The following is a 19,808-nucleotide window of genomic DNA, read 5'->3' on the forward strand; positions in this document are numbered from 1 at the left end:
TCTAAGAGGACTCAGGACAATGTTCTCTCCTCCCCCAAGAACCATAGACTAGCTAACAAAACCCCCAGTACCCGATATCAGAAACCTTCTTTTGAGTTGTTGGTCATGGGACTGATCAAGAGACCCCCAAGACAATATAGGACATCACTATTGCCTTTGTTACCTAACGGAATTGAAGGTAAGTCCCCATTGTTGTCACACACTTTGGACACAAGACTTGCAGGATTCAAGGTGATCTGACTGGAAAGCTTCCTCTTTTGACTGAAAACTCGAATTCATAATACAGGAAGGTGCTTTGCCAGCTGCCAAGGGAGGATAGCAATCATTAGTCTTGCTCAGCTGTGATGCTTATAAGCCTCAACAATGACCAGCATGAGCTGTCTCTAAATGTGCAACAGTGGTACTTATATACTGGTAGTAACCAATAGCTGCCAAATTGGATGGAAGGATCATACAAGAGAAGGGAAATCATGTCTGGTTAGTGAGGTCATGGATTTTTGAGAATATATTGCTGCCACTTTCAAAAACCACTTTATCAAACTGCATTTTAAGTATCTATCTTTATACCATGGATAAGTGTAGTTTTCATTCTGCAGCAGATGGAGACCATCATAGGAAGTTACATCTGGTCCAGTGTAGAGAAGAGTTGCTGTGGGGTGCCCAGTCCCAACTGATACATCTACAACACAACCCTTACACCTAAGGTACAGCGAACATTACACAAGAGAGGGGTAGAAAGATTTTAAGAGCCAGAGGACCAGGTAGTCTGTTGCAATATTCTTACTTTCTAGATATGACAGAGGAATCTACACCCACAAAATCTTAACAATATGCCTAAACAAGACCTGAAGAGTGACCACTCCAGTTGAGAGTCAAAGTGGATGAGGAAATCTTACATGGCTCAATCCCTAGATGAGGGTTCTCAACTTTCCTAATGCTGTGACCTTTTAATACAGTTCCTCAAGTTGTGGTGACCCCAACCATAAAATTATTTCATTCTATGTCATAACTGTAATTTTGCTAATGTTTTGAACTGTAATATAAATATCTGCTATGCAGGATATCTGATATGCGACCCCCAAAGGGGTCTTGACCCACAGGTTGAGAGCCTCTTTCATAGATTAAGAGCTACAGGGAATTAATGACTGGTGACAAAGAATTAGTTTTCGCTAGGGATGAGCCCCCTAATTGGTCATCTAATACCAGTGGTCATCCCTAAAACAATACAGACAAGCAACACCAAAGGGACCCAGAAACTGCATTTACAAATTTATTTGCATACACATATAGCAATAATTAAGGAAAAAGAGACCATCAACTTCAGAGGTAGGAGAGTCTGAGGGGTAAGGGGAAGTGGAAAAATAATATAAATATTTTAATTGAAGTAGAGAAATCAACCGTCAGATTTAGCTACAAGTGGATTTTATATCACTAGCTCTACATCACATTAGTTATAAATATATTGTACAGACAATGGAACATATACTCACAGTTGTGACTTCACACACTGTAATAGGAATGTGAATCCCTGCTGTGGACCGCTGAAAAGTCACAACTGTGGGGAACTTAACAGCTGCTCACAGGTTTCCTAGAGACAGTTAAAGACGAGCCTTGACATTTTGCACAGTACCTGACATCTATAAAAAAAAAAATCTGTAGAACCTTCTTAGGAACACTGGAAAAGAATATACATGTAAACCATATTTTATGCTTTTGATACATGAAAATAATTTTGAAGTTAAAATCTCTTCTTCTTCCATCACATTCTGCTTTTTAAATTCCAATTTCTATAATCTTTAGTCCTAATATTTTGTGTGGATGGGTAGGCTGTGTGAGCTATAGCCAAATTTTACCTCAAAGATAGCTATAAAATTACACAGAATTACATGTATTACAGGTTTTTTAAAAATTTTTTTTTTTTTTTGGTTAAAAAAAAATTTTTGGTGGTATTGCTTAACAATATGACTCTTGGTGGCTTTTTCTGACATCCTTATTTTTATTTTGCTGGCCTCCCTCCATTACTCCATTATTTACCTCCTCCCCCTTCCCTAAAAACCACCCCGGATACACACCCCACACACCATTTCCCCTATCAGGTCACTGTATCTTTGGTTCTTACTTTTACCAAGGCAATGCTTAGTCTGCAGAGTCGCTTCATACACTTCACATCTTATATCACAATTCTGAAGGTATTAACAGCTTGATTTCAGATGAAACACCCAAGAATCAAAAAATTTAAGGCATAGCTTCAGTGTTAGCAGGTCGGATATTTGTGAATGGTGAAGCCAGGTCCAGCCCAGCATACTAACTACCACCTGGCACCGTGATAAGATATGCTTCAGAAAAGCAACGGTAGCTTCCTATTCTGTTGAATGGATTGAGGCTGACTTTTAGCCTTAAGTGGGTGGGGCTGTTAATGGATGTGAAACCCACAGAAATGATCTGTGGTGAGCACTAAACAAAACCCAACTTCCACACAAACCTAGTTATGGGGAAGATTGTTGTCTGTGTTTTGACTTCAACATATCTATACACACCCATGAAGAGACCAGTCTATCCCATCTCTTGATTGATGTTTTAGACTAGGATTAAGATGTCTGTTTGAAGCTTCTTTTTCCTTTTAAGAAAATTATTTGGTATACTTAAAAGGGTTACCCATGCTGTTGTTTGCCAGGACTCCTGGGGTTGGGGTAAAGCATGCACTGGTTAAAGCACTTGTGCACCATGAGCATGGCTCTCTCCAGGTTTGATCTCTGACTCCCGAGTATTGGGATTAAAGGAGTGTGCCACCACTGCTTGGCTTGATTGGTAATTTTTTCTTTAAGAATTATACTGTTCAGATATTGAGACCAAATATTAATGTAAAATCTGTAAATTAAGCTATATGAGATTACTTTTTCCATAAAGATAATTTTGCCATTTTGTTTAATACTACCATGTGTATATACACATTGTGAGAATATTGCTCAGGATGCCTTTATCACAATAGAGAATAAACGTATAAAATATTTACATGTGAAAGCATTTCCAAATGAAGCATTTCCTTTTACTTCTTGATGCTGGAGATGGAACACAGGGCCTTGCACACACCAAGCACAGGCTCTACCACTGATCCACACCCCCAGCTCCACTTTGTATAAAATATCTAGAATGTGCATAGATTTGGCATTATGAGAGTAACTTCTCCACAGAAGACAGGAATGCGACTTCAAACTCCTGGTCAGAAAACCTGCTCACAGACGCTCTAGCAGTCCTTCTGATCTGAAGTCTCCTCTCCGCAGACAGAGAGAGGATATGAGCCATGGTTTCGGCATAGCCTTCCTCACTCTCAGCCAGAAATCCAGTTATTTGTCCTTCATGAGGAACGACAATGTCAAGCTTTGGGCCTCCTGAATTGTGTGCAAGGATAATTGTGCCAGCTGCCATACACTCCACAACTCCTGAGAAAGAAACAGCAATAAAACACATAAAATTTTAAGTTTTTGATAAATACAAATCTTAAAAAATTCTGAAATCTAGAAACATTTGATTAAATATTTGTGAGTCTAGAAATCTGCTTATTTAACATGATACAAAATAAAACAATTTTAAGGATTTGTGTGTGTGATTGCCTGTGAAGGTGCCCACGCAAGACAGAGGTTAACTTCAGCTTGCTCTATTGCTCTCCACTGATTGCCAGACCCTCGCTGATTTTGGAGCTCACTGTTTTGTTTAGATTGTCTGGCCAGTGAGTTAAACATTAACTAGAGCCATGGTTCTCAACCTCTGGGTTGAACCCCTTTTGGGGGTCGGGGAGTCAAACAACCCTTTCACAGGGGTCTCCCAAGACCACCGGAAAACACAGATATTTACCACTTATAACAGTAGCAAAATTACAGTTATGAAGTAGCAATGAAAATCATTTTATGGTTGGGGGTCACCATAACACTCCACCACCAGTGGTGGAGTTATAGGTATGCTGCCACATCTGCTTTTACATGGGTGCTGGGGACTTAACCTAGGTACTAATGCTTGCACTGTGAGCAGGATACTCAGTGAGTTACCTCCCCAGCACCCATTCCTTTAAGCCTTTTAGTCTTTAAAGTGTCATAATAATGTTGCTTCACTCTTAATTAAAACAGACAAGTAGATGGAGGTCTACAGAAATATTCTATGAAGTCAATACACTGGGACTGAGGATATAGTTCAGTAGGATGAGTGCTTGCCTCATATGCATGAAACCCTGGGTTTGAACCCTAGTACCACATTAAACACTACATATGATGGTGCACACCTATATTTCTAGCCATTGGGAGTAGATAGGGAAGATCAATAGTTCAAGGCCATCCTTAGTTACACAGCAAGTTCCAGGCCTGGCTAAGCTATGTGAGATCCTCCCGTCTCGTCTCAAAGTGGGGAGTGCGGCGGGGGAAGAATATACTACACAAAGTAGAAAACTAGACAATCTTGCCAAGATGATAAAAGATGAACAAGCATCAGAAGATAGAAAACATCAAAAGTATAAAGTTTTAAGAGGTTCAATAACATTGGCAGATGAAAGTGTAAACAACCTTAGAGAGCTAAAGTGTGCTGCTGCTCACAAAACACACAGCTGCCTGTGTTCAACAGCAAGGTGGAGTTGGGTAAGTTTTGGTTATTGCCTGTCACATGACGTATGTGAAGGTGTAGTTACTCTCCTCGGCCTTCCCTAGTTGCACTCCGGTTTCATTCCCTCTCCTAAACAGACCTAGCCATGATGCTTTCTGTACTCACAGACTCCAGGTGCTCTCACTGTTTACCTTTGCTTCCCGTTCTCTTACTAGTCATCTTTTCCTGGCCTCTTCCCTTCCCCACTGTGCAGTCTGGAGCCCAGTTCCTTTTCTGTCACTAAACCCCAGTTCCATGTTTGCAAAGCACAGTCCATAACCATTCCTGTAGCCTCCCCTCTTCTGCCTGCTCACCTGCTCCTGCTCAGCTCTTTACTGAGCTTCCTCTTGCTCTCACACTTTCCCCAGTTCTGCAGCTGCCTGTGCCACACTGTATTAGTCAGGGCTCTCTAAGGGAACAGAACTGACAGACTAAGTACATATATTATAGGATTTATTAGAGTGACTTACAGCCTTAGTAGAGGCTTCTAGAACAATCGAAACAACTGTGATGGTTTGAAGGAGAATATTCTCCATAAGCTTATGTATTTCAATATGTGGTTTCCAGAGGGTGGACTTGTTTGGGAAGATTAGGAGCTGTGACCTTATTGAAGGTATGTCACTGGGAGCAGGCCTTGACATTTCAAAAGACTTGCACATTCTCTGTGCATCTCTCTCTGACTCCAAGTTGTGGAACCATATATAAGCTTTGAGTTGTTTTCTGTCAGCATGGCTTTGTGTTACTAATATGGATTCTAATCCTGAAACCATGAGCTCCCTAATTTTTCTTTTATAAATTGTGTTGGTAATGGTGTTTGCCACAGCAGTATGTAAATAATTAAGATAAGGACCTAAATGCATATCATGCAGTATCAAACAACTTGCTGGAAAGAAAAACTCACCAATCCCAAAATGCTCATTCCACATGGTATGCAGCCCGATTGTTGCTTCAGACAGGTAATTCTTCAATTCATCGAATGAAATGTTTATTTTAAATTCCACATCTTCTTGAACGCCCAAATTCTCAGACAGTTTTCTCAGTTGGTTTACGCGAAGCTCATCATCTTTGTTTCTACACCCTCCAATAAGGACAAGTTTAAGTGAAGGGTGTGACTCAGGTGCCTTCTCATTTAGCAATTTAGCAAAGGCTTTGATCTGTAAAGCGTGATTCTTTTCAGGTCTGAACTGGCCAATGGAAACCAACAAATGTCCTGGGGTCACTTTTTTCTCATGTAAGGGGATGTCCAGAAATGTCTGCACATCACAAGGTGGATAAACAATGTTAGTGCAATGGCCAACTTTCCACAGAGAGAGAATATGATTCAGTGTCCAGGTGGAATTCACCATGACTACATCACTGCAAGAACCAACAAGGCCATAAATAAAAGCAAATAAATAGTAGTAGATGAGCTTTGCTTTGCTGAGAAGAGCATTCCTGCTAATGAAAGCTGCATTATTAAATCCAGTGTTCTGATTCTTCACTACAGAGAGCATGTCAGTGCTGATAGTGGGATAATGAACATAGCTCCCAACTCGGCAGCCCCCCACATATTTAAACAGAGGGAGTGTGAAAGCATAGCCCATTGAGTCGATGTAAACATCAGGAACACGCTGCATCAGAGCTTCCCAGCCAAGAAGAATGGATCCAAGACTCTGCCCCAGCAATGTGAAGTGGGGATACCGACGATCTTCCACAAGGTAGCGCTTCCTTAAGAAAACAAACTGTACTGGGTGAACTAACTTGATGTTAAATCTTCTGAAAGCACCTTCTAGTATCTGTTGACCACTGACATTACTGTCACCAGTATACACTACATAAACCGCTTCAGGATACCTGAAAGAAAATGTTATTAATTTCAGTTAAAATTCAGACAAATGCTACAATTTCCTCATAATCACAAGCAAGCTTATTTTTATACTAAAATGTTTTCTACCCCTTTTCATTTATTGCATTTAAACTACTGATTCCACCCTTCCTTGAGGTTTTAACTTACTTTTTCAAACGAGACCATGTGCTGTAGTTTGGTTGTTACCTGCACATTCTGCAGCTGAAACTTAGGAGTGGCATGAAAAGGAAAGGAACTCAAATGGGAATAACAGGAATTGTGCCTTTTAAAACTTTCTGCTGCTGAAGACTGAACCCAGGCCCCTGTGCATATATAATATACACTTCACCCCTGCACTACACTCATCCTTTGTGGGACCTTATAAGAGGACTAAAGGAGAACATTCACTCCATCACAGCACGAAGATGCAGCAAGCAGCAGTTACCTATGAGTGAATCACATCCTTTGGCTCTGGACTGTAGACTTTCCAACCTCTGGAATTACGAGCAGTACGTTTCTCTTGTTTATAAACTATCCAGTTTAAGATATTATGTTATAGTCATCCTATAAGACTAAGGTATCACGTCTTCTAATTATTTGACATTCCTTCTACTATGGGTTTTAAATGGAGCAAATTCCAACAGATATTCCTGACATACCAAGAAGAGGTTTTCACTCTTAGGAAATAGTAAACATTTTATTTTAAGTAGTTTAGCTGCAGAGCACTTGCCCATCATGCACAAGGTCCTGAGTTCAACCTTTAGTATCACAGAAAATAAACAAAAAAGACAAAGTGTGTGTGTGTGTGACATAAAGAACCTTATTTTACATGGTTCTTTATATAAAGCAGTAATGAAATACTAAGAAAACAAAACCTAATATTCACCAAAGCTATCTTAAGAAATGATCATAATTCTTTAAGATTTATTTTTGTTTATGTGTATTGTATGTTACTGAGAGTGTATGCTACATGTATGTATGTACCCCAGGAGGCCAGAAGAAGGTGTTAGACTCTTAAGGGCTAGAGTTTTAGGTAATTATGAAGCACCTGATTTGGATGCTGAGAACTGACCTAAGGTCTTCTGGAAGAGCAGCGGGCACTCTTAACTGCTATGCCATCCTTCCAGCCCTGATAGACAGAATCATAATTCTAAGGCATTACTTAGTATTTCCCCCCTCATTTGTAATACTGCTCCCACATATGTAAATCTACATAATGAAGTGTAACTGACTGGGGACAGTTAACCACATTCCATTAAGAAATTAATTCCTGGCCCTGGAGACATGTCTCAGTGGTTAAGAGTACTTGCTACTCTTACAGAGATGACCTGGGTTCGGTTCTCAGTGCCCACATGGTGGCTCATAAGGATCCAATGCCCTCTTTGGCCTCTGTGGGCACTGCATGCATATCTTGCACTTTCATACACGCAGGTAATAATATACATAAAATAAAAATAACTAAAATCTTTAAAAAATTAATTCCCTTGTTTTAAAGTAGTTATAAACATATTGTTCCCTTTTTTGGTACCCCAATTTTCAGACAGATTTCCTCAGCTATTTAACTAATTCTAACATAACAAATTCTCTTAAACACATTCTAAGTAACATACATATATACATACACAATTATATCCTGATTACAATATAATACCAAAACTATAGACTTGGGCCAAGGAGATGGCTCAGTAAAGCACATGCCATACAAGTGTAAGGACCAGTGTTTGCAGCCCCTGAACCCACATAAAAGTGGCAGCCATTGGGCCAGGTGGTGGTAGTGCATGCTTTTAATCCCAGCACTCAGTAGGCAGAGGCAGGCGGATCTCCGTGAGTTCAAGGCCAGCCTGGTCTAATAAACGAGTTTCAGAAAAGCCAGGGCTGTTACATAGAGAAGCCTTGTTTGAAAAACCAAAAAAAAAAAAAAAATTGAGGCTGGAGAGATGGCTTGGTAGTCACACTGCCTGATCTTCAGAGGTCCTGAGTTCAATTCCCAGCAACCACATGGTGCCTCACAACCATCTGTAATGAGATCTGGTGCCCTCTTCTGACCTGCAGGTATACATGCAGAAGAACACTATTCATATTATATATGTAGAGATTAACTGAATATGACACCTAACATTAGCTCTGGGACTCTACATGCATACACAAATGCTCACCCAAACTACATGTTTAGTTATTTTGGTTTTTTGTAAAGACTGTAAATCTTTCTTAGTTAAAAAGCATGCCAACAAGGAAAATGTTAAGACATTTAAGATAATTTGGGGTTGTTTTCCTAAGGGAATCTGGGAATATGTTCTTACCTGGATAAGTTTCATACAAAAATATTTATATATTTTTAGACACTTTATAAAAATTATTTTCAACTAGACATATTGGTGCATGTCCTTAAATCCCTGCACTTGGGAGGCAAAGGTATGCTGGTCTCTGTGGGTTTGAAGTCAGTCTGGTCTACATAGTGCAATACAGGACAGCCAGAGATACACAGTGAGACCCTGCCTTGATAAAACCAAATATAAACAAATATAATTATTTTCTACAAAGTTATTACATATACACACTAAGATCATATCCCTTGTCCCCATATCTTATCATCTTCCCCATCCCAACCAATTTCTTTGTTCCTACCTTCACGTCTTTTTCTGGTATGTGGGCATTTAATTAGGGGCACCCGTGTGAGCACAGGTAGAGAGTTATTTAAACAAGGGCAACTTACTAGCGGCTGCAGCACCAAGGACTATAACTCCCCCACCTCCAGCAAGCACTAACTACCTTTAGCTTCTCATGAATGGGTGGAGCCTTAGAAGCCCCTCTCCATCTATGACGGGATGTTGACGGGACTAGTCACATAGGTTTTGTTCACATAGCTTAGTGTTTTTATCTGAGAAGAGCATGTTTTAAAAGCTAGCTTTTTTTTCGTCCCCTTTTGAGAGAGGTGGTTCTCCTGATGTTGCCTAGGCTGGCTTACAACTCCAGAGCTCAACTGATCCTCCCATGTTACCCACTGGAGGAGGTGGGATGATAGCTGTGGAACACTGGGCTGAACCTAAAATTCAGTATGATCTTAGGAGGCAAGCAGCAACGTAGTGTATTAGCTAAGAAAGATGCATACCTACTTTTTCTGCAGGGCTTTCAAAGCGCACCATAGAACTCTCTCTCCGCCGCCGCCCGCATTGCAGTAAGGGTGGAAAAAGGCGACCACCATTTGATCTTTTCCATTTTTGCTAGTTGAGACTGACTTTTTTCTCCTCTGTAGATGTCGCCTGATTATCCAAAGGACAATGACCAAACATACACACAGAACTCCACATATTATTAGCCCAGGAAAGAACAGTGAATAAAAAAATCTGAAATAATAAAAGGTGAAAATCAATTTGTTGTCAATTTAAAAAAAGGCTACAAATTAAAGTTTACTTTTACATATTTGCTTAATATCTTAGTATTAGAATTTTTGTAGCTTATAAATCTGAAAACAAAATATCCAATTATTTTTAATACTCTCCCCCACCTCACTGGTGGTGATTGAATTCAGGGCCTTATACATGCCAAGCAAACATTTAACTCCTAGCCAATATTTACCCGTATTTAAGCAAAAGGCTTTAAAGAAAGGTAACTATAATGCAAAGTTATGAACTAGTCATCAAATCGCCATCATAATGCTGAAAGTTAGCCACTACACGTACACAGCACAGAGCTGGAGGCATTCCAAACAGCAGGAAGAAACAAGAATGTGCTAGAACTAGCCTAGTCATAATTTTAACAATCACTTTAGAACTAGAAGTAGAAAGTACAAAAATGAAGATGTAACACAAACTTTGGCAAGAACGCATGGACCCACTTCAAACCGCCATTATACTAACTCTAAATTCTCTCTCTCTCTCCCTCCCTCCCTCCCTCCCTCCCCCCCCCTCTCTCACTTTTTTTGTTTTTTTGAGTCAGGGTTTCTCTGTGTAACAGTCCTGGCTGTCCTGGAACTCACTCTGTAGACCAGACTGGCCGCGAACTCAGAGATCCGCATGCCTCTGCCTCCTGAGTGCTGGGATTAAGGGTGTGCACCACCCCCGCCATTCCCTGGCTGCTAGCTCTAAAATTTCAACCTGAACAAACGTACATAGAAGCTGAAAGAACTTAGGTAGGCCTTCATAGGTTAGGAAGATGTTGAAATATACAACTATTAGGGCAGCGGTAATTACTATTTATTATTATTATTTCTATTTCCTAATTCTTACAAAGGAAACTATATTTAGCCTAAAAACAAAACCAACATATTTATAATTTAAACATCAGGCAGGAAAAAAAAATAAACCAACAGAGGGTCAAGAAGCAGAGAATGAATCAATCGGTTTACGGAGCTGAGAGAGAAGCGGCAATGACAGGTAAGGAAACAGCTGCTCGGCCAGTAGCAGGCACGCTTAACGGCTGCGGTAAACTGAGGCACGACGAAGAAAGCCCTTCGGCGGAGCTCGGCTGGGTGGCCTCAGGGACCTCCACCAAGGAGGGGACCCTCGCGAGCTCAGGCCACCACGCTCCTCACCTCAGCAGTGCGCACAGCGGCCAGCTCCCCGCGTCCGCCGCCATCTTGCCCACCCCCCAACCTCGCCGCCCGGAAGTGCTCGGCTGTGCTTCTCCTCTATTGGCTCCTGGGGAAGCGTGTGCTCTAGCCACGCCCCTCCGGCCTACACGCCTCCCTACGGGCTCCCGAAGCGCCGCTTCCCACGGGCGGGGCGCACAGGGGCCCGCCCACTTGGGCCGCACCACGGCGGTGATGGGCGTGGGGGGTCGGGGGCGTGGCCTGTGATGGACGGCGGCTTCTCCTGACCTCGCCCCCCCCCCCCACGTCTGGAAGCCCCCCTCGCGGGCGCCCCGTCCCGCCCCCACCGCGGTACGGGCACCAGGTCGGGACCCAATGGGAGGTGCGGGCGGGCGGCGCGGTGCTCTTCCCGTCCAGAGTCCACTCTCTCAGAGGTGGTGGCGGGTCCCCGTCGGTCGCGGGAACGGGACGCGGGCTGGAGAGGGGGCTGCGCGGGAGCCGGCGTCCTGCGGCTGTGGCCCCGGGCTGCAGCTCCTCCCGGGCGCATCGCCGACCTCGCTGCCCCGAGTCCGCAGCGCCGGGTGTTCCCCAGGAACCGCGAATGCGCGTCTTCGCGCCTCCTCTCCCTGGCTTGTAAAGTCGCCCTTCCGTCCCCTGACCAGGTGACCTTTGGGCTCCGGGATGGATCCCAGGAAGAAGTTGGCGTTTGTGGGGACGGTGCCTGAGCAAGAGAGACAGGTCTCAGCCAAAGAGACCGGTCGGAAAGTAAGTTAACTTCCTCGGACCGCGCGCTCCGCGCACCTGCCCGAAGCGCTTTCCTCCTCGGTTCCTCCAGGACTCGTGACTGAGGACACGTTCCCCTCCGGACCCCAGCTCAAGGGGTGGTCTGGGGGAAAAGCACTCGAGATCGAGTGTGCCTTGATCTTTTGGTGTTCAACCATTTAGAGCCCGGCACTTTTCTGGGCTCTGAGCGTGGGATTACTGTGCAAAAGCTCTAGTTGCTCAAAACTTCTTGCCTGGGGGTGGATTAGTCGCGATCTGGAGCCTGGCTTCTCAAATAGTCTACATCCGAGTCTTGTAGCTTCAAGGCACTCATTTTAATAATACAAGTAGTCAATTAATGCAATCTCTTAAAAATACAAACAATACAGAAATATTTAACAAGAAAAGCAGATCTGTTTTCCTGTTATTTTCTTCACGTATGTCTCCTGTCAGAAAGTATTATTGAATATGAATAATTCTTGAAGATTTGTGTGTTGTTTTAAAATATTTCGTCTTGCCTAATAGAAATCACTTTTTATATTCTCCGACTTTTTTCAGGTAACTATGTTTTGCAGATTGTTTCACAAGTGACATAGGTGTCCCCTATAGTCTGTTGATGATTCCCTTGTGGGTAGTCCTGCTGGTTTCTTTCCTTCCCTATTTCAAAGTTGACATGATCTTTGCACTTGAATCATTTAAGTGTGTGTGTGTGTGTGTGTGTGTGTGTACCCATTTGTTATGGAGGTCGGGGCAGCTTGCTGGAGTTATTTCTCTTTTTCCACTGTGTGTGTCCTGCAGGCTGAACTCAGGTCATCAGGCTTAAAGGCATGTGTCGTTACTCAGTGACTCATCTTGCCTTATTTGTACTTGAACTTAAAAAACATTTATTTATTTATTTATTGATTGATTGATTGATTGTATGGGGGAGGGAGGGAAGGAGATTAGGCTTGGTGCCTTCACCCACAGAGCCATTCAGCTGGTCCTATATTTGATTTTTATATTCTTTGTTGTTGTTTTGTTTTTGTTATTTTGTTTTTCGGGACAGGGTTTCTCTGTAGCTTTGGAGCCCGTCCTGGAAACTAGCTCTTGTAGACCAGGCTGGCCTCGAACTCACAGAGATCCGCCTGCCTCTCCCTTCTGAATGCTGGAATTAAAGGCCCGCTGCACCACCACCCAGCTTTATTATATATTCTTGAGTATTTCTTTAGGTCTGGATGTCTGGGATTGGAGAGTATTTTGCTCCTTTTGTACAGGTCTCTGAAACGAATTAATCCAGCAGTTTTGTTGAGTGTGCCTTTAGCGAAATTCATTTAGGCTCAGGTGTGGAGAAATGAGAAGAGTGGGCTGATGGGCGGGTGGGGAGAGGGTGGTGAATGGGTAATTCTTAGAGTGTGAAAACTGCGTTTGATCCGTGGTGTGAAGACAGCACACACTGGGTAGTGGTGGCCAGAACACAGGAGGAGACATGGCCTATCTTTTGCACTGTCCCTGTGAAATTCAAGACCTGTGCCTCTCCTTGGAGCGATTGGTTAACTGCCCTGGCCCATGTTGACCTCGCCCTCCTGTGAATTACACTGATAATGGCTTTAGCCAAAGTCCCGGGCTTCGTATGTGCTAGATGTATTATTTTTATATTTCTCTGTGTTCACTCTCATTTAATTCTCACAACCCATGTCTCTGTCTGTCTTTATTCTGTTTTTACCGTGCTGAAAATCAAATCCATGGTCTTGTGCTCATGAGTGCTTTGATAGAGGTTTTTGTTTTAATTTTGGGGCCCTAGCATCCCACCAGTGACTGCGTCCCGTGTGCCAGCCCTGGCATTAGCTGTGATCATTCTATTACCTTTTTGGTGCTGTTGTTTGACAGATGATTTCTTGAGTATTGTGTCAGAAATACTGAGGTCTGAGGTTCCAGGTGTGACTTAGGGAAGTTTACATTCTTGAAGAATAGGAGTAGGAGGGCAATGGTAACTACAGGGTAGGTGCTGGGGACACAGAGGTCCTTGTACTTACTGAGAAGCACTAAGAAACCAGGAATGTTAATGAAGCATGGGTGTCTCTCCAGGGAAGATGAAATAGAATATCTGAAAAAGAATACGTCTACATTCCGTCCAGAAGCCGAGAGTGGATACTGCTAAGGACCTGGTGACCATTTGCTATCTGTGGAGGCAGACCTCACCCACTTTTTGCCTTAGAGGCAGACCTCTCCCAAATTCCTTAGAATGATTATACTAGACTCTCAGTAGAACCCACCCTTGGGGGAAGTGAGGGACTGAAGATAAGTTAGTCTCAAATAACTTCGAAATGATGAGTTTGGGGAACTTCCAGGAAGTAAACCTTGTGAAGATGAAGGGTGTGTGGGTGGCCTGTGGGCTGACGGTGTGGGACCTCTGGGAACCCATCCCCTCCCCCTGGCTCTGTGCATCTCTTCCACTTGACTGTTCTTTCACTACGCCCTCTGTTATGTATGTCCTGCGAACTGCTGTAGTGAACTGGACATCCTAACGTTGGGCAGGATCCCTACTAATAGCCGCGTAAGCAGCCCTTGCCCCAGGGGATCTGTGCTAACTTCAGGCACTATTAGAACTTCAAACAACATCCAGGCCTCCTTGGTGGGGAAACTGAGGCAGCAGTTAAAGAACTTGCTCAAGGAAGCTTGCTAATAAGAGCAAATTTAGTATTTGGTCCTAGGTCAGCCTGACCAGCTTTCTCAAAAAGCACACCATTGTTGGGACTTCATGGTACTTGGTTATGCCATCTGGTATTATTGAATTAATGATTTGGCTTAACTTTGCAACTCAGAGATGCTTGAACATGGGGGTCAGACTTAAACATTTCAGGCACATCCTCAGCTGGGCGGTGGTGGTGCACACCTTTAATCCTAACACTAGAGAGGCAGAGGCAGGCAAATCTCCGTAAGTTCAAGGCCAGCCTGGTTTACAGAGCAAATTCCAAGACAAAATCAGGGCTGTTACACAGAGAATCCCTGTCTCAACCTCCCCCATAAATAAATACCAAGCATATCCTCCACAGGATGCTTTCCCAGTACAGAGTAGGCCATCCAGCCGCTACTCCAGAGCCCAGGGAAGTACTAACAGCAATATAGGTTGGAGTTAGCTCTTAAGGTGTATGGGTAGCATTGAAGGGAATGAGACTATTTCATAATATAGTTTTCTTCCTGAGGTGGGGATCTTGCTAGGTAGCGCTGGCTGGCCTGCTACTTACTATGGAGCGCAGGCTGGTCTAAGACTTACACCCTCCTACCCAGTCCTGGAATTACAGGCGTGAGTCACCACAGTGGGCTTCCTTTTTTCCCCATACTTTGTAAAGGTTCCCTTCAGTTGTTTAAGAGTGAATGAATCATTAATTCACCCATTGTGTTTTTCTTCAGGGGCCTCTCCGTGGGGCAGCAATTACCAGGTGGTTTAGGGCCTTCAAAGCCTGATTTACAGGTATGCACTGTACCAAGCCTAACTTTTAATTTGTGTTTATTGTTTCCTTTATAATTTCAGTTTCTTTTTTTACAGCTTTCTTTTCTCTTACTTATTTTTAGGTGTATGAGTGTTTTTAACCTTCATATATATATATATCTGTGCACCACGTTAGTGCCTGGTGTCCAGAAGAGAGAAGTAGATCCCCTGGAATTGGAGTTACAGACAGTTGTGAGCTGCTGGGCATCAAATCTGGGTTCTCTGGAAGAGCAGCCAAAGCACCTAACCGCAGAGCCCACTCCACAGCCCCGTAGCTGGGTTTTAAATGCTTTACTGACAGTCATTTCAGTTTGAATCAGAGGGTGGCCCATGGTTACTGATAACCACAGCACAGGTATAAGGAAGTGTCATTGGTCAAGTGACTCTATATTGTTCCCAACTAAATGAGGGGAAAAAAACAAAACCATTACCAGGTGAAATTTTGAAAGTGCCTGTTAATGTTTAGTTCATTTATTTATTTCTCTTGATGTTGGGAACTTGCTACACCTTATCCGTGCTAGGTGCATCCTAACCCTTTGTTTTTTAAACTAAGTTACAGAAGAAAATAGCAGTTCAAAGGTGGACGCAGCAGAGCAGAGCAGACCAGAATAGCTTTCTTTTCCTTGTGTGGCTAGGGCTGTGTCTAGTGCTGTGATAAACACTGGGACCAAAAGCAGCCGGGGGAGGAAAGGTCTGCTTGATCGTCACACAGTCCCACATCACTGCCCATCACTGAGGGGAGTCAGGATAGGGACCCAAACAGGCCAGGCGCATGGAGGCAGGAACTGATGCAGAAGCCACGGAGGGGTGCTGCTTACCGACTCGCTCATCATGCCTTGCTTGCTTATATCATCCAGGGTGGCACCCACTCCGTATGGGATGGGCCCAACCATATCAGTCATTAATTCAGAAAATTCCCCACCGCCTTGCCGTAATTGAGATTTCCGCTTCCAGAATGACTCTAGCCTGTGTCGAGTTGACGTGAAGACTAGCCAGAGCAAGCTGGAGCCCAGAGCTTTGCGCCTGTACACAGAGCTAACCCCTTAGCCAAATAATGGCCAGAAATTGTGAAATCCGCCCTTTTAGAATGTAAGTTTTGCTGGTGCCAAAAAAGCCAGGCAACTGTGTAGCTGGATCTGCTAGCAGTTTGTTCCTTATCTCGGTAGTGCCTTTGACTTGGCCCTTATCTATCTGGTTGTGACCTTAAACACTGTTACCATTTGTTGGAGGGACAGTGACTCAATCTTGCTCCTTACCCTCAACAAGTATTCTCCCTTCTTACTCTAAGGAGCTTGGTACCCCTGGGTGTCCTTTCTTTAACTTTTCTTCCTGCCTCGACAAGCAACCCCCTCCCCAATTTTTATTGAGATCTACAACTTGCCCCCCCCCCCTTTTCCTTTTTCTTTGTTCTTTGAGGCCAGGTCCTGTAGCCTAGACTGACCTTAAACCTCTGCCTTATTCCCCTGCATGTCACCATGCTGTACAAACTGCGTTTTCTCCTCTTCTGTAGAATCAAAGGGCAGTTCAGCCTTCTTTTCAAGGTCGTGCTCAACCTTTGACCTTCCCCTCTGCCTGCCTGGACTCTGGGGGACCGATCCTCCCTTCACTCCCACCTCACTGCCCGGTAAGCCGGCTACTGGCTTTTATTCTGAAGTCTCTCTGGGACTCTGTGCCCTCCCCTAGCTGTTGGACTTGCTTCCCTCCAGAGAAAGAGCCCTGCATTTCTTTGTTTTCATTCTTTGACCACTTAGCATTTTTCTCATGATTTTATTAGTTCATTTGGCTATGGAAGAATTACATACAAACATCTATATCCAGTTCTAAAATGTAATATTATAGGTTATGCCTCTATACCTCACCTGACCTAAGAATAAGAATATCAGGACTGAGGAGATGGCTTGATGACCCTCGTGCAAGCATGAGGGCCTGAGTTTGAGTCTCAGCACCCATGCAGGAGCTGCCCCTAGCGGTGGTTTCCTGTTAACCCAGCGTTGTGGGGAGTAGGGATAGAAACAGGCTGATAGGAACTGTCTGGCCAGCCAACCTAGCTAAAATGGCTAGCTTTCATTTCAGTGAGAGAGCCTGTCTTCAAGGAGGAGGTGCAGAGTGACAGTGGGAAACATCCTGTGTCCTCTTCTCCATGATGTACACATTCATGACACATGCATGTTTATCCCCTGTGTTAGTGAGGCTCGCTAGAGAAACAGAACCGATAGACCAGCCCCCGCACTGTTTATTAGAGTGGCTGCCTCCCCACGGAAAGTCCAGAACCCAATAGTTGTCCCGTCCATAAGGCTGGATGTCTTAGGCCTTCAGTGTGCAACAGACCCTGAAGAAGAAGGGCCCTAATAGTAGCGAAGGAACGAACTTGCCATCAAAAGTGGGGGCAAGCAGACAAAGAGCAGGTACTTCCTTTTTCCATGCCCTTTATATAGGCCACCACCAGAAAGTGTGGCCCAGATTTAGGGTGGGTCTTCCCACCTCAAATGATCCAATCAAGAAAAATCCATCACAGTTGTGCCCCTTAGTGTGGGTTCTCGTTAATTCTGGCTGTAGTTGACGACCTAGGATACCCACCCCACTACTAAAAAGAGCAAGAATATTATCTAGCAGTATCATGTTTATCCAACTTCCTTTTCTTTCCTCTTCTCCCACTTTTTTTTGTTTCTTCCACTGAATTGTCTCCCTAGCCTGCTGCCCTCATTTTCCCCCCACTGTCTACAGAAGTATCCACTGTAGAGGGCAACTGCCTTTCTTTGTTCTGTGTTTATAGCCCAGGTTGTATTGCTTTGGGTTTGAACACAGAGCTGTGGGTATACCAAGCACATAACTCCACCACTGAGCTATATCTGCAGCCTCTGTAATTCAGCCTTTTGTGTTTTAAAATGCTTCACGTGTGTCTGGATAGATGAACAATATGTTATCTGGTTTTGCTAACATCTAAGATTTGCTTAAAAAATACCAGTGTGCTTAGTGTTTTTTTCTAGACATGGCTGCTCTAAGATTTCTCCCTGGGAAGTATGCCTTTGAGGGGAATTGGCAGGTAGACGTGGTCTGTGGACTTTTACAGGCATGAGCCGTTTGTCATGACAGTTTGCTGTGCTCCTTACACACACAGGCCACCGTCCTAGCCCTGCTCTTCTGAGTACTTTCTGCTTTTGCCTTCATCACGGTCCTGAAACCTCTCCTCTATCTTCCATGAATGCCAGGGTCTTTCTGTCCCAATGTTTATTTTAATGTCCTCTCTCTGACTTAAATGTGTTTGTCCTTAAATTCTTGTTGAAACATAATCCTGGCGCAACAATATGAAGGGCTGTGCCCTTTCGGAGGTGACTGAGCAGGAGAGTTGAGCCCTTGTGAAATTGGGATTAGGTGCCATGTGAAAAGTCTTCGTGGAAAGTGTTTGCTTCCTACCTCCTGCCCCTTTCTGTCTCATCGACCAGTGAGGACACTGGTCCTTCTCTCAGGACAGTGCAGCAACCAGACACCATCCTTAATAAAACGTAACCCCGACTAGACACTGACCTAGTGGCTTTGATCTTTGATTTCTTGCCTTCTCCAATGGTGAGACACACAGTTCTGTTCTTTATAAATTACTGTGTTGTTACAGTGGCCCAGATAGACTAAGAGACGGGTGTTGAGAAGGAGCGCTGTAGCAGGCACCTGGAATTGGAAAATAGGTTGAAGCTGGAAGAGTTTGGGTCAGGCCAGAAAAACCATGGCTTGTTGTAAACAAAGTGTTGAGGGCGATTCTGGTGAGGGCTCAGAAGGGAGCGGTTGTAGTAAAACTCAGATCCCCTCAGAGATAGTTCAGTGGTTGATCAGAGTGTCGGTGGAAATAGAGCAGTAAAAGCCATCGTCATGAGAACTCAGATAGAAATGATAGGAGTCTACTGGGAGCTGGAGGGAAGGCCGTCTCTATTACAGTGTGGCAAAGAACTTGGATAAACGGTGGCCACAGCCTGATGCTTGTGGAAAGTAGATCCAGAGAGCAGTGATCTAAGATATTTGATGGAAACAAAACAAAGCCTAACAAACGAAGACACCAAGCAAGGTGCATGGAGTGCTGCGGGGTTTCTCTCGGTCTCTAGAGCAGAACACAAGAGGATGGATCCAGAATGGAAACTGTCATAACAAGGGAAGCAGACTGAGATGGAAAATTCTCAGCCTACCTGCTCTGTAAAGAATAATGGGGTACTGGGCGAAGACACTGGGGGTGCAGTCGAGCAAACTCTTGATGGGGAGATTAACATAGACAGAAGGAAGCCAGATGTTTCAGACAGTGGAAGAATGATCTTGAAAGCATTCCAGATATCTACTTAAATTTGATCCTAAAAATGGTTGTATATGGAACCAAAACCCAATTCCCTGCCCTTGTTTAAATGTCTTCACTAGTTCTAAGTCATCAGGACTTTTTCCAGAGACCTGTCTTCGATATTTTTTAAAATTATTTTTTACCAGCTGAGGCAAAACTCAGCTATCACTTCAAAGGAGTACAGGATGGTTTATTCTGTAGCCAAGTATGAATGACAATGGCCTGGAAATACAGATACCCTAAATACCGTGCTCTAATGTGGTAATGGTTTTATAATGCTTGT

The 19,808-nt window shown here is 43.7% G+C and overlaps 2 protein-coding genes across 2 annotated transcripts in view; one reads left to right on the forward strand and one right to left on the reverse strand.

Annotated features, from left to right (window-relative positions):
• Positions 1 to 1,257: 1,257 nt before the first annotated feature.
• Alg11 (ALG11 alpha-1,2-mannosyltransferase) lies at positions 1,258 to 11,624 on the reverse strand. Its single transcript, XM_038328824.2, has 4 exons — positions 10,983 to 11,624; positions 9,565 to 9,795; positions 5,528 to 6,459; positions 1,258 to 3,440 (listed from the first exon to the last, which is right to left on the reverse strand). Exons 1-4 carry the CDS (start codon positions 11,024 to 11,026, stop codon positions 3,169 to 3,171), a joined length of 1,479 nt encoding a protein of 492 aa, XP_038184752.1. The 5' UTR covers positions 11,027 to 11,624; the 3' UTR covers positions 1,258 to 3,168.
• Positions 11,394 to 19,808, forward strand: part of Atp7b (ATPase copper transporting beta) — a 70,357-nt gene continuing 61,942 nt past the window's right edge. The window contains exon 1 of the mRNA XM_038328823.2: positions 11,394 to 11,744. Within this exon, the coding sequence (XP_038184751.1) occupies positions 11,661 to 11,744 (84 nt within the window). The 5' untranslated portion in view covers positions 11,394 to 11,660. The remainder of the gene's footprint in view (positions 11,745 to 19,808) is intronic.

Source organism: Arvicola amphibius, chromosome 4 (genome assembly GCF_903992535.2).
Source record: "Arvicola amphibius chromosome 4, mArvAmp1.2, whole genome shotgun sequence".
In the NCBI taxonomy this organism is placed as follows: domain Eukaryota; kingdom Metazoa; phylum Chordata; class Mammalia; order Rodentia; family Cricetidae; genus Arvicola; species Arvicola amphibius.